This window comes from Crassostrea angulata, chromosome 2 (genome assembly GCF_025612915.1).
Source record: "Crassostrea angulata isolate pt1a10 chromosome 2, ASM2561291v2, whole genome shotgun sequence".
In the NCBI taxonomy this organism is placed as follows: domain Eukaryota; kingdom Metazoa; phylum Mollusca; class Bivalvia; order Ostreida; family Ostreidae; genus Magallana; species Magallana angulata.
Window position 1 is genome coordinate 12,498,173 of NC_069112.1, and position 13,029 is coordinate 12,511,201.

Genomic DNA, 13,029 nt, shown 5'->3' on the forward strand with positions numbered 1-13,029 from the left:
TTCTATAAAATTGCAAAATCTCTGTCAATTCTATTAATGAGGTGTCAAATATCTACGTAAAACAACAAAACAGAATAAACTACTGCCAAAATTATTATTAATAAACTGTTTGCCTGTAATTGGATAATGAGTTGTTTAAAATATTAACCTAAATTTATCTGATATATCTGAATGTGAATCCGTGTAAATAAATGTAGTGTCATAATACATTTATCACGCAAAGATTGTTTTATTTCAATAATAGCTGCATATCTACTACTATGGGTTGACATACCACAAGCAACTAGAATTGTCAACCAGAGCAGACTACAGGGCTGCATTTTACAAAAGTACTTACGACAAAGTCGTAAATATTTACAGTCTCATAAAATGATCTGTAATGAACAGAATTGTCATAAAACCATTTGTTTACAAATATTTCAATTCTTATAATCATGTTTTCTAGCCATAAGAATAAACTATTGATTAGTTTGTGATTAACTAGCATTTATTAATTCAGTCGAAAGTTCTTTTTGTAAAACGCAGCCAAGATCGTTAGATCTTTACCTACGTTTCATAATATATACGGATCGTTTATGTATGCTTGTCACTTAATGAATCTAAATTATTTAACTTTAAAGCATATGTGTACATGTGTTGAGTTTCTGCTAGGAATAGGAAAACTGAGCAACCACGTAAATGTACCCCCCCCCCCCCCCCCAATTTATACAGCACAAAGCTTGGGGATTAGGATAAATTATATATTATGAACTCAAAGTGGTTTTTAGAAATACTGGTGTCATATGTATTTTAATCTGAGAAATTTACATGTATTTTCCTAAAAATAATTCTAAATAATGAATTTCCCTCTACAACAAGTCATGTCGCGAGGGGATGCTCCGCTTTGCGGTGCCCTTGTTTTCTTTTTAAATGCAAATAAACCATAGTTCGGTTACTTTGTATGTTTTATAATTATTATTGCACTTTCGATGACTGTATATCTAATTTAAAGTGCTTGTAATCCCATTGGTCGCAATCTATTAGCATCAGTGTTTTATAATTACTTTTACGCTCTTAATGACTGTATATCTAATTTAGAAGAGTAAATCTAAAGCTTGCGTATATATCCATTGATCACAACCTTATAGCGCCGTGAACATATCACTGTGAGGGGGGCGGGGGTATTGGGTTTTGTTTACGTCGATCGATGTTACAATCAAGATTGTGAAGACATGTTAAAATACAGAGATCAGATAAAAAAAAAAAAACCAAGGCGATTCATCGGGTCATTTAACAGTTTAACTCTAGAGATATTACCTTTAAAGATTTCATGTTGACGTCTTTAAGTGCATGTACACATGAGTGAGCAGGTGTATTGAATGATCAATTAGCCAGCCATCGTAGAGTTTTCCCACATTCTTTCTTTTCTTTGTGCAACAATGAAATATAGTAGGCCGTAACACTGAACGAAAGTAGGCCTACACATTTGTAAAAAAAAAAACAACAACAACCAAGTCTTGCTTGCAAACGGTTTTTATTCATACACAATAGATACATTTCTTATATAATGTTTGGTGAATTATACATGAATTATTTCCCAAAAATCATTTAATTTTACATAAAAAGATACATATATCGCACACAGATTGCGTAACATTTCGTACGAGATATTCAAGAAAGTTAATGTGATTCGTTTTCATAGTTTGCTTTTTAATTTTAGTAAAGTTTTTTAGTTTAGCCAAACATTCCAAGGTTGGTAAGATTTCCTTGGGTATCAACTATGGGTAAATTCTGTTAGTGTAATGGGTGATATTCAGTCTCTAACTGTATCAACAGATGGGCCTAGTAGACATAAACTGAAAGATCATTGGGATTGCGTAATTTAATTTTTTTGTACTAGAACAGCAAAAGATGAAATTTATCGTCCAATGAAATGTTTCTTTTCTTTTGATTGGCATATATCGCTTAGTAAGTATACAGTGGGCAAACAATTCTAAAGTCATTCATATTAAAAACTGTGGCGTAAATGGCCGGTACAACAGGATTTTACTATGTTTACATGCTGATAAAGGACTATATCCTTTCTCTTGAAACTCTCTGCTGTATTAAAATGTCTCAATAATTCGACAAACACATTACAAATAAGGTGTATGTGCCACGTGCCTTTGAAACTACATAGTTCTTATCTTGTTTACCTGTATGCAAGTTAAATGACATTCAAATCAACCATCCGATCCTCGAGCAGGTATTTCTCTGTGAGGAGATTTAAAGAACGATGAATCTTGGACACGGTAAGAATGATTTTTTAATTTTTTTTATTTAAAACAGATAAATTATTAAATTATTTATCGAAAGATTCAATTCTGTTATAATATATTAAAAGATATACCTCTGGGACCTTAAGTTTTCTACAATTCTATGATTGAAATCACTTTGAAAGAGGTAAAACAGATACACAGGTATGAGCTACAGTGCAGGTATTGATACGCAGTCGTAACGGTCTGAGATTTTCTTATATAACGGTATTTCAGTCATTAATAAATAGACTCAAAGTTAATAACGTGTATCAGTGTATGATATATTATCTCAATGTTGTACATCTTTTAACTACACATAACGAATATGATATAGATGTATATGCATACATCATCCACGATATCAATCAGTGCAGTAGATACAGAACACAGACAAGGGCAAGTTAGCGGACTAATATATCCGGTTCAAAGTCAAAAAGATAATCACTACCAAAAAATAGTCTGCTTTCGCATTTTCTGCATACTACACCGTCGAATATTTAAAACTATCACCTTTTTAGCTCACCTGAGCTGAAAGCTCAAGTGAGCTATTCTGATCACATTTTGTCCGCCGTCCGTCTGTCTGTCTGTCAACTTTTTACATTTTGAACTTCTTCTCTAAAACCGCTTATCTAATTTCTACCAAATTTGGCACAAAGCATCCTTATGGGAGGGCAAACATAAATTGCAGAAACAAAAGTCCGATCTGTATTTAAAGCGGAGAAAACCTTGAAACTGTAGAAAAATGGGGGTGCATTTTTAAAAATCTTCTTCTCAAGAACTACTGAGTCCAATTCAACGTAGTTTAGCATAAATTATCCTTAATGGAAGGAAAATATGAATTGCAAAAATTAAGGGCTAATTCTGTTTCAAATCTGAGTTATTACGAAAATAATAATAAAGGAAAGGCGTGTTTCAATCAGTATAAAAGCTTCGGGTTCGGCATCCGGTAAAATGGGTAGGCAAGACTTGGCCTGGGCAAAACAAAAGATTGGCAGTTGTTGATCTGCCAATCTCATTAAAATTTCAGGATATTTGATGGACCAGTATATTTGTATTCGCTGTAAATATTGTTGCAAAATAATGCGTATTTGGAATTTACGATTGCCGATTTGCCCCGCCTTTTATTTTGCCATGGCCCGGGTTTGCATACCCATTTTACCAAGACTCGTATTCCATACTTCTAAAACGAGGTTCTTTGTTTAAAGCAGCAGGGGACGGGGGGGGGGGGGGAGAACGAAAATATAGGGAATTGGAACATAACAGTGTACCCCTACCAAATGTTTAGTTTTATATCTTGCGTAAGATTTTCTTATTCTGGTAAAAAAAATAGTATTTCATGAAGGTACAATGTCAAAGATTACGTGTATGCAAAAATAAGTGTAAAAGTTGAATACTTTACTATATTTATTTTTTGTTATTCTACCGAGGGACCATATGGCACAATATCTTTTGAACGCCCATTGTTACTCAGGTGAGCGATGTGACCCCTTGGGCCTCTTGTTGAAATATATAATAACATGTCCGTTTGTATAAACTAGTTTGAATACTCTGCGTTGCGCACTTATCTGTTAAATTTTGATATTTTAATTGGCCTATTTTGACAAAGAAGATGTGACAAAGAAGGTAAATCGGTTATATACAAACACTTAAAATTGAGACGAAATAATAAGTTTGTAGACATTGCAGCATAGAATTACATATTTGAAGGTTGTATTGAATAACCAGCTCGTTAACCAAGACGAATTACGTAATACTTCGTCTTATACTATAACATGAATAACAGTATAAACAACCATTCAACATTCTGGAAATCCATTAGTGCAATAAACAGAAATAAATGTAACGATACAAATGAAATATATGCAAATTGCCATTATTCATGCTTTACATTTCTTAGAATGCTTTAAGGAGGTATTTTGTATTTAATTTACTGATATCGACTGATGTGCTACAATTAAATACGTATGAGGTAAATCAATTAAAGCGCTACATAAATAGACGTAAACATGATATCCTGGGGGGGGGGGGGGGGGGTGTTGTCATTTAAGTCGACAATTACTCTGTTTTTATAATAGCACAGGTGTGTTATGCTAAATGAATCGGATCGATAATTATTCTCCGCTACAATTATAACTTTGGGTTAATCTGACCCGTCCAACCCCCCCCCCCCCCCGCCCCCATCTTCTCTCTGTAACCGTGCATGAAATTAAAAGAAGAGCAGAATAGAATACAAATCAGCTTGAGTTTTTTTACATGTACATTTTCAGTCAATGATGTACATATATCTATTGATGACGATACCCGATGTAGTTCCATCGATATTTAAGTAGAACTCAATAGGAGATAAATGCTTAAAACATATGTTTGAAGAGTAAAACGTGTGCTTGAATGATAGTTTCTCTCTCTCTCTCTCTCTCTCTCTCTCTCTCTCTCTATATATATATATATATATTTAGATCTATTACATATCATATAAAGTGACAATGTGTTATTATGTAATTAATTAATTCAATTTTTTCACAATATTAAACTTTTCAGCTCCTCTGCAATACGATTTCGAGATAATGATAACGCGTACATGAAATAGAAGTACCTAAAAATAGAGTAGAAATTAAAAAAAATGAAAAAAATATACTGCCCCACCACTTTTATAGAAAAAAAAGGAACCAAACCAACATACATAACTATAAACCATAAATATTCGATAACCTTACTAAAACCAGGAAAATGTGAAATACCCCGAGAGCAGCGGATATAGCGTAAAAATTGCTTTGCAAAGAGCAAATCACTGTTAAGGTTTTCTAAACACTTATGAACGGGTTTTCTAGCAGAGTCAGTCTAGCTAGGTATAAATACACGTATCGCAATTTATATCAGCATAATTAAAGAGGCAATCAATATTTCAGTTCGATAAAAAAATGCTCAATCTGTACAGTTAATCTCCTGATTTTTTTATTGTTGATTTTCGTTATAGACAATATTTCGGTAATGATAAAGTCTTTACTAAAAGTATTAATGCATGATTTGTAAGGTATCATAAGAATGCAAACTATTTGTACAATTTTGTTACTTAAATTTTAATTCTCGCAGACAAAATATATTTGCATCAATATATTAATAACAGTCACGAGTAATATGTTGTATATCGCCATAAATTAAATTGTCGATTTCACTGATTTACATTCAGAATTGTCTATTAACTTTGATTACATTGTAGAACCAATGGAATCTGTTTTAAACTTTTGCACCTTATTGATTTTTTTTTTAAAGTATTCAATACGCAATACTTATCTGATAGAACAGGTAGAACATGTGTTGCGTCGACAAAACGAAGCTAGATATACTGATACGAGAGACCCACCAGTTTAATACATAATACTGTTCCGTGTGTTTGCAGGTCAGTTTAATGGTGGATAGGATTCATCAGGAACCAACGCCTCTCTTACAAGCATGTTCCGGATACAAGTACTGTTATCGATTTCTAAGGCTTGAATTTTATGACAAAAGGAGAAACGTTTGTGACTTCGTAAAAAACACTTAACTTGTTCAACGGAATTCCAATAACGAGTCATATTCATTTCAAAATGTAGGATTTCAATTTAAAAAAGACGGTTCATAAAGAGTTGACCTTAAATGAAACTTGTTTACTATCCAAACGTAATTTTAAAAAACCTTGTGACTTCAAATGAAAGAACGTTACTATTGCCACGGAATAAGGCTTGTTCTGTGCAATAAGTAAGGAACAAATGATAGTAAAAAGAAAAATTCTGGATTCACAGGATGATCTAATGCCAGATGTTTAGGATATTAGCCTTCGCATTTGTCGCCCAAGGTAATGCTAACTATGTTTTAATCATAACTCTTATTGAAACCTACATTATAGATGCATGCACTAACATTTCAGTCAACTGGAAAGTGAATGAAAATTATTGAAGCGTGTGAATATGTCAGATTCTTGTCAGTTAAATGACTCACAGAGCTCTCTGTTGTTGAACATGATTAATTTGTCAATGACCTTAATTATTTGTATTCAACAAGAAAACTTTATACTTTAATGTCGTTTTGTTTATGTCATTCGTATCACCTGAGATTGTTATAATTTTAACTATATATTAGCCAGAAACGCCTAAAAATTCAACATCGCCCCCTCCCCTCTCCACACAAACTAATAATACATAATATGTAAATGAAATAAAGAATGATGTTCTCTGTCCAAAGGCCATGGGCAGATCGATCCAGAAATTTTTTTTAAAGGGGGGGGGGGGGGGATTGGCCGAGTGATATTTATGTTTGACATGACATTGCAAGGGATGTTTTCAGTAATTTATAACGTAAATTTAAAAAAATAGTTTTTCGAGGTGGTCCGGACTCAAATTTTCCCTCTAGTTCCAGGCTTGAAAGGTTTTAATACGTTCGTATATCCTATACATGAAAATGAGAAGTTGGATAAAGATAGTGACTGTTGTATATGGTGATGTTTATAGCTTATCATGAATTGTGAAACCCCCCTCCCCACCACCACCACACACACAAATATACAAAAAATCAAATGAAAAGTAATCTCATTAATTAAACTAATTGTTGGAAATATATCGAATATAAAATCATAAAAGAGTACCAGAAATCGGTACTAATTACATTCTTATACATGTTTAAACTAAGTTCAGTAATGCGTAGACATCATCGGAATAACATAATTTTATGCGAATAGATTACGCAAGTCTAGGATCGATTATTATATCAAATTGATACTTTAGATCAGGCACTTTCATTAAAGACAAATTTTTGTAGTTTGAGGTTTTTTTTACCTGATATCCGAAGTTAGAAATAAGAAGAAAAAGGTAGAAATTGTAAGATTGGTATTCTATCCCTAAAGTAAGCAAACGTACTTTAAAACGTTGAAATTGCATTATATCAGCGGAATATATAACAACAATGTGATTTTAGTTTTTTTAATAGTTAAATACTGACAAATTAAATAAAAATAAACCTTTCTTTTTCGTTAAATTTTTGAATCAATTGACATGTTAAAAAAAGCTCTATTTTTACATTGATTCTAAAATAAGTTCAGGGATTTTTCAACATGTTATGAATAGCTTTTAAAAAAAACCCATCGGAAAGTCCCTTTAAGATATTGATTTTGCCTTTGAAAGAAATACAATGGCTGTGATGCTGTCAAATATTACTCGATATGATATATTAACAAAACAATAAAATATTGTTCAAATCAATTTATTGTTGCCAGTAAGAACATGTTTAGTAATTAATTTCAACCGTAATTGATGAAGTATGTCTTTCTCTGCAATAGGGTTTTAAGAGTGCAAGGTCTGTATTAGATTACAGTACCCGCGTCTGTTACAAATATTACAAAATCATTGTTAAATGCAGTCGATGAATTCTACTAGAACTGGTTTGGATATTTTCACTTTATCAATAAGACTTTATCTATATCCACATTGTAAAAAAAAACCATGGATTTAAATAGCTTGGGAATTTCCCTTAAATTTTGAATATAGACTTTTGCAATTACAGATATATATTTACCTGTTACCATATAACACAGAATAACTTTACTTCCCTCTACCATGATTGTTTCGTCATTTATTTATGAGTTATCGATTTTTCGAAAAATTATAGGACAATAATATATATAGGATTTGTACAGCAAACCTAAAGAAATTGTTTTAAGAAAACTAATAAATAAATAGAAAATAAAACAGCTTTTGACAGATAAAAAAGAATACAAGTAGCAAACAGAGTCCAGTTTTTAGAGCTGCCGTGTAGTCGGTAGTTTGCCCTTTGTAATAATAGCCCACTTTGTTGACTACACTTTAAGTAACTTATATTTTAAACTTATGTTTTAAAATTTCGCATTCCGTTGATGGCTTATCAGACATCTATATGTTTTGATAGTGCTGAAACGAATACCATTAATCAGTATTCGAATATTCGTGAGTGCTATTTTCACAATAATCGCCGAAACATTTGGTGTACGGAATCCTGATATTTTATGAAACTAGAATGATTTACCAAGGCTTTGAGTAATGAACATTACCTTCGTTGACAGTTAGACAGGTCTCGTTTTATTTTCCGTCTCAGTAGAGTTTTGTATTTAGTCAGCATACTACTGCAGAGAGAATGATTCAAGGCGTTCATATTATATGCACTTGTAATCAGTAGTTATTGATTGTAGTTTAATGATCATTTTTCTTTACATTATCATTTTTTAGATGCTTCATTCAATGTTCCAGAAAATGTATAGACCTTTTTATAAAGCTGTTTACAACTTTTAAACATAATACACTTAACGTGGAAGATAAAGGAACACATTTTATAAACCTTAGGTATGTATTTGTATTTATTAATGATATTTTTTATAGTTTCAGCATTCTTTATCTACGAACAGAATGTGATTGACCGGGGGTTTTGTCACCAACAAGATGTGAAGATTGCAGTTAACATTAACTGTAGTGCCAGTGTGAATGCTTCCCTTTTTGTAAGCGTAATCAAAGATAGAACACTTACTGACCAGAACTATAATCTTCAATGCCCTTATAAAATAAGTAACGAATTGCAGTGCTTCGACGGAGATATGAAGGGAATACCTAATGCTATCAATAATACATTGGATATCAAATTTACATTCAACAATACCGTGTATGCTGGACGTTATTTGCGAATAACTGTTTTATGTAATGATAGCAAGAAAGTGCAGGATATTCTCTTGAAACCATGTGGTAGGTTATTAAAATTTTTGTGAAATATAATCATGTTATAAAATTAGTTCGTTAACCAAAATAATAAGAAAAATAATACCACGGTACGCTTGGTAAATACAATGATATAATTTTTCGTTATCCGATCGCGATCTCGCGTTAAAAATTAATTTTAACGTATTCAGTAAATATTTGCTGTACAGTTGATATAAGTAAATAAATGTTAGGGTACACTTTACGTTATGGCTATCAAACACATCTACAATGTACTCATATAATATTCTTTCGACATTAAAGCTTATGACGAACAAATGATAGTTAATCAAAACAGCTGATACTAGGTGTATTGTGGTTTCAATTACTGCGATTCTGTATTATTACCTTGCTGAAAATACTGTTTATTGTAAAAACATTGGCAATTGAAATCCGAGACCAATGCTGTTATACCTTAAATCTGCACTGAAAAACAATCAACAACAGTTGCTGTATTTGTAGTCTCAGGGTTTACATCGAGTGCTGTCTTTTACAACACCATAACCGTCAGTGTACGGTGTGACCATTTGGACTTTAACTATTCGAACACACCATTGAGGATGATAGAAAAAGGAGAGAACGATCATGGGTACTGTTTGAGAAACAACAGCTGCACACCCGGTTGTGAAAGTATGAACGATTAACATATCATTTACTTTTTATAGTCTATGTTTATTTTTTGAAGTTATGTTACTTTAATGAATTGCAAATAACATGTTTATTCGTAATAGAGAGAGATGCATGTATCATATTATGGGGGATTGTCTTTAAATTGGATCGTTATCTACATAAAAAAAAAACCAAAATAAAAATCAGGGTAACATATGAAGTCAATTTCTTTCATATTCTTGACTTCTTGTTTAGTGACTGTTTATTGTTTTCTAAAACCGGTATTTTTTCATTGAAAGTAGGACAACATTCGCTTAGAAAAAAACCGGCTAACTATCCAAATAAATTGAGTTAGATATCTTTTGATTGAATATAAGGATTATGTATCATGCATGTGTTTCAGTAATAGATATAGTAATAATTACAGGGTTATCGAATGGTATGCATTGCTTTGTGCCATACACATCTGGTATAATATATCAGTGTGAATTGGGCGGTGCAGTGTACAACATTACAGATGAAGATACTGTGCCAACACCATTACCAGACACAACAACAACTACACAAAGAACAACAACAACTGTTAGACCGACAGGAACAACTACACGAAGAACAACTGTTAGAACGCATGGTACTTCTCATAAAACAACGAAATCATCACATGGGAGTACAACATCATTACAGAGTATGATAACTACGTACCAAATTATGTTGAAAGGTTGAGAGATATATAAATGAATATAAAGAATTAAATTGAAGTTAACATGATTTCATATCCTCACTACTTCTATCCTATTTTCATATTATTAGATGAGAGATTTAGGGTATGACATAATTAGTAAAACCCTGAAGTGTTTGGGATGATGAGTAGTGAATATTTCATTGCATAAAATTAAAATTGTCTTGAGTTGAATTCTGATCTCCAGATATGTCTATCACAAGTACACGTTATTGATTCTTAGCATTTCAATCTTTTGCAGGTACTGGTGTAAATAACATGGCATCGATTTATGTTGTTGGACTCCTTATTGCTGTCTTCATCTGACTTCATCTGTAAGAAATGTGATACTCCAGCGAGTATTATCTGTATTTCCTAACAACATAACACATGTAACAGAGACACTTTCTCGGCTTCATTATCATTAATAATTGTTGAGTGAAAGATATGGTATGAGAAGGTTGCAGGTGCGCGACGCAGGCATTGTAGCCCTGCTTCCCAAGAGTATCATTATAGCTTGTTAGGAAAGTATGAAAGAGCGAACATGTGCCTATTATTTTAAGTTAATCTCTGTAGTTGTCATTTGTTTAATGTGCATGCCAAAGTTCTGAGAGATGTAAGTGAGGAGTTGATTCTAGAGTCTGAGGAGTAAGAGATAATTGGTAGGCCTTACCCATGAACACGTGAGAGAGAGAGAGAGAGAGAGAGAGAGCTTGGATGTCATCGAGTACTGACGCATTTTGGGTATGCGAAGATTTTACTTATGATTGATATATGCATTTTGTTTGTTGTAAATTGTAAATATAAACAATATTTATCAATCAGTGCCGGTGACATGGAGGACCCGCATCACACCCAGTTTAAACGTCGATAAAAGTGTAAAATATTGGAGATTGTGCAATAAGTTTTGAGTTGTTTTAATGTGTTAATTTATAATGTATATTATGTGATAACTTTATTGAGTGTCAGATCACCATATTTTTTACATTGGGGAGAAACTAACTCTAGAGAGTAAAAGAAGTATCTTGTTTCCTCCCTTCGGTGTTTAAACATAATAACTTTGGTATGTTCATTATTGTAGTGAGTGAGTTGTTAATCCCAGTAAGCAAAGTTAAAGAAACAGCATATAAAACGCTTATTCTGTGTGTGCGCATTATTGGAGTGCCCTTTCCTTGAATATCTAAAGTAAAATCTAATTAGAAAAAGGCAAATCATGTTAACTTAGGTAATCTGCCCATATGTATCCCATCCTAGACACTACGTGTTGTATAAAGAAATATTCGAACATAGTTGCTATTAAAACAGAGTGTGCTATACCAATTGTTATTCTATACCTCCATATCTATAATTTTCTTCATACGTAAAATGTAAAAGCAACATATAATGATTTCATTCCATGTCATCTAAGATCTAACACAGAAGTCTCATGGGTCATGGATTCAATAAGTAGATACCGTTTATTTTTGTCTAACGAATTTATCTAAAGGCCTTTGTCATCATTTAAAAAAAACGACGAAAGTTTCCCTACTTGATATATTAGAAACAAAAAAATGAAATTAAGTTGATAAATTAACCATAAAAACCCACCTATTTTAAAAGTTTTAATGTAGATTTCATTTTTTATAATTGAGGATAACACGAAACAATGCTTATATGTGCTTATAATATTAGTAGAATTCACATGTTATTATCATCAAGAATAAATTTATATATATATATATATATATATTTCAAATATATTTCGTATAAGTTATAAAGTGTGATTCTTTTAAAATGTCTATCAAGTTTGCAAGTAGGATTATACTTGACATATCTTAAAAACATACGTAAAAAATAATAAGGAATAATGGTGTTTTGCATGCTACTGTTGATATTCTGAAAGCATTTACTCAAGTAAAATCTAGTGTAATGTTTTGTTACTACATGACGTTTTGTGCAGATAATTTTTTCGAGAATTTGTTCATGAAGCTACGAATGAACCAAATTTGTTTATTAATACTGTTCAATATGGTGTTACTTGTAAATTTGAATAATTATTTTTATATATCTAACAAAAGACAGATGTCTTTTTTGCTAGTCACGGAAGAGTTATGTTTCATATGAAAGTAGGAGAGAAAAGAAAGTTTGAAAAATAAAGACTAGGAATTTACCCTGCTTTACAGCTTTTAACTAAAAATGAAGCTTAGGAAATTACCTTGCTGTTAAGCTTTTAACGTGTCATTGATTACATGACAATCATCTAATCATCGAACATAATTTTAACCACAAACGGTTATATATTAGCAAAAGAGCTCAATGCTTTTGAGTTAAGACACAATATACTTATATAGTTTCAAGGAAATTAGAATGTTAACCGAACGACCGTTCGTTATTTAAGAATGCCTTACTTTAAAAAAAAACATCATCCTTGACTTTTGTTTTTGTCTTATTTAACAATATCAATATGCCAAATATGCAGTCGTTTTTGAAGCCAATATTAATTGTTTGACTCATTAATATTATGAACATATTTACAAAAAGTACATGAACATGTTTATTGTATAATGCTAAGTTTGTTTTAAATAATAATGGCATCACGTTATAGTTCTTTGCTTGAGAAAAAAAATTATTATCAGTGCAACGATAACGCGATTTTTAAACATTCAAGAGTAACCTCCCTTGATCTTCAACAAAAGAA

At 31.9% G+C, this 13,029-nt stretch overlaps 1 protein-coding gene across 1 annotated transcript; it reads left to right on the plus strand.

Annotated features, from left to right (window-relative positions):
- Positions 1-1,987: 1,987 nt before the first annotated feature.
- On the plus strand, positions 1,988-11,668 carry LOC128172211 (uncharacterized). The gene is made up of 6 exons (XM_052837989.1): positions 1,988-2,270; positions 5,674-6,108; positions 8,657-9,013; positions 9,488-9,655; positions 10,062-10,319; positions 10,615-11,668. The coding sequence occupies exons 2-6, from the start codon at positions 6,072-6,074 to the stop codon at positions 10,677-10,679; spliced, it is 885 nt and encodes a 294-aa protein (XP_052693949.1). The 5' UTR covers positions 1,988-2,270; positions 5,674-6,071; the 3' UTR covers positions 10,680-11,668.
- Positions 11,669-13,029: the final 1,361 nt, after the last annotated feature.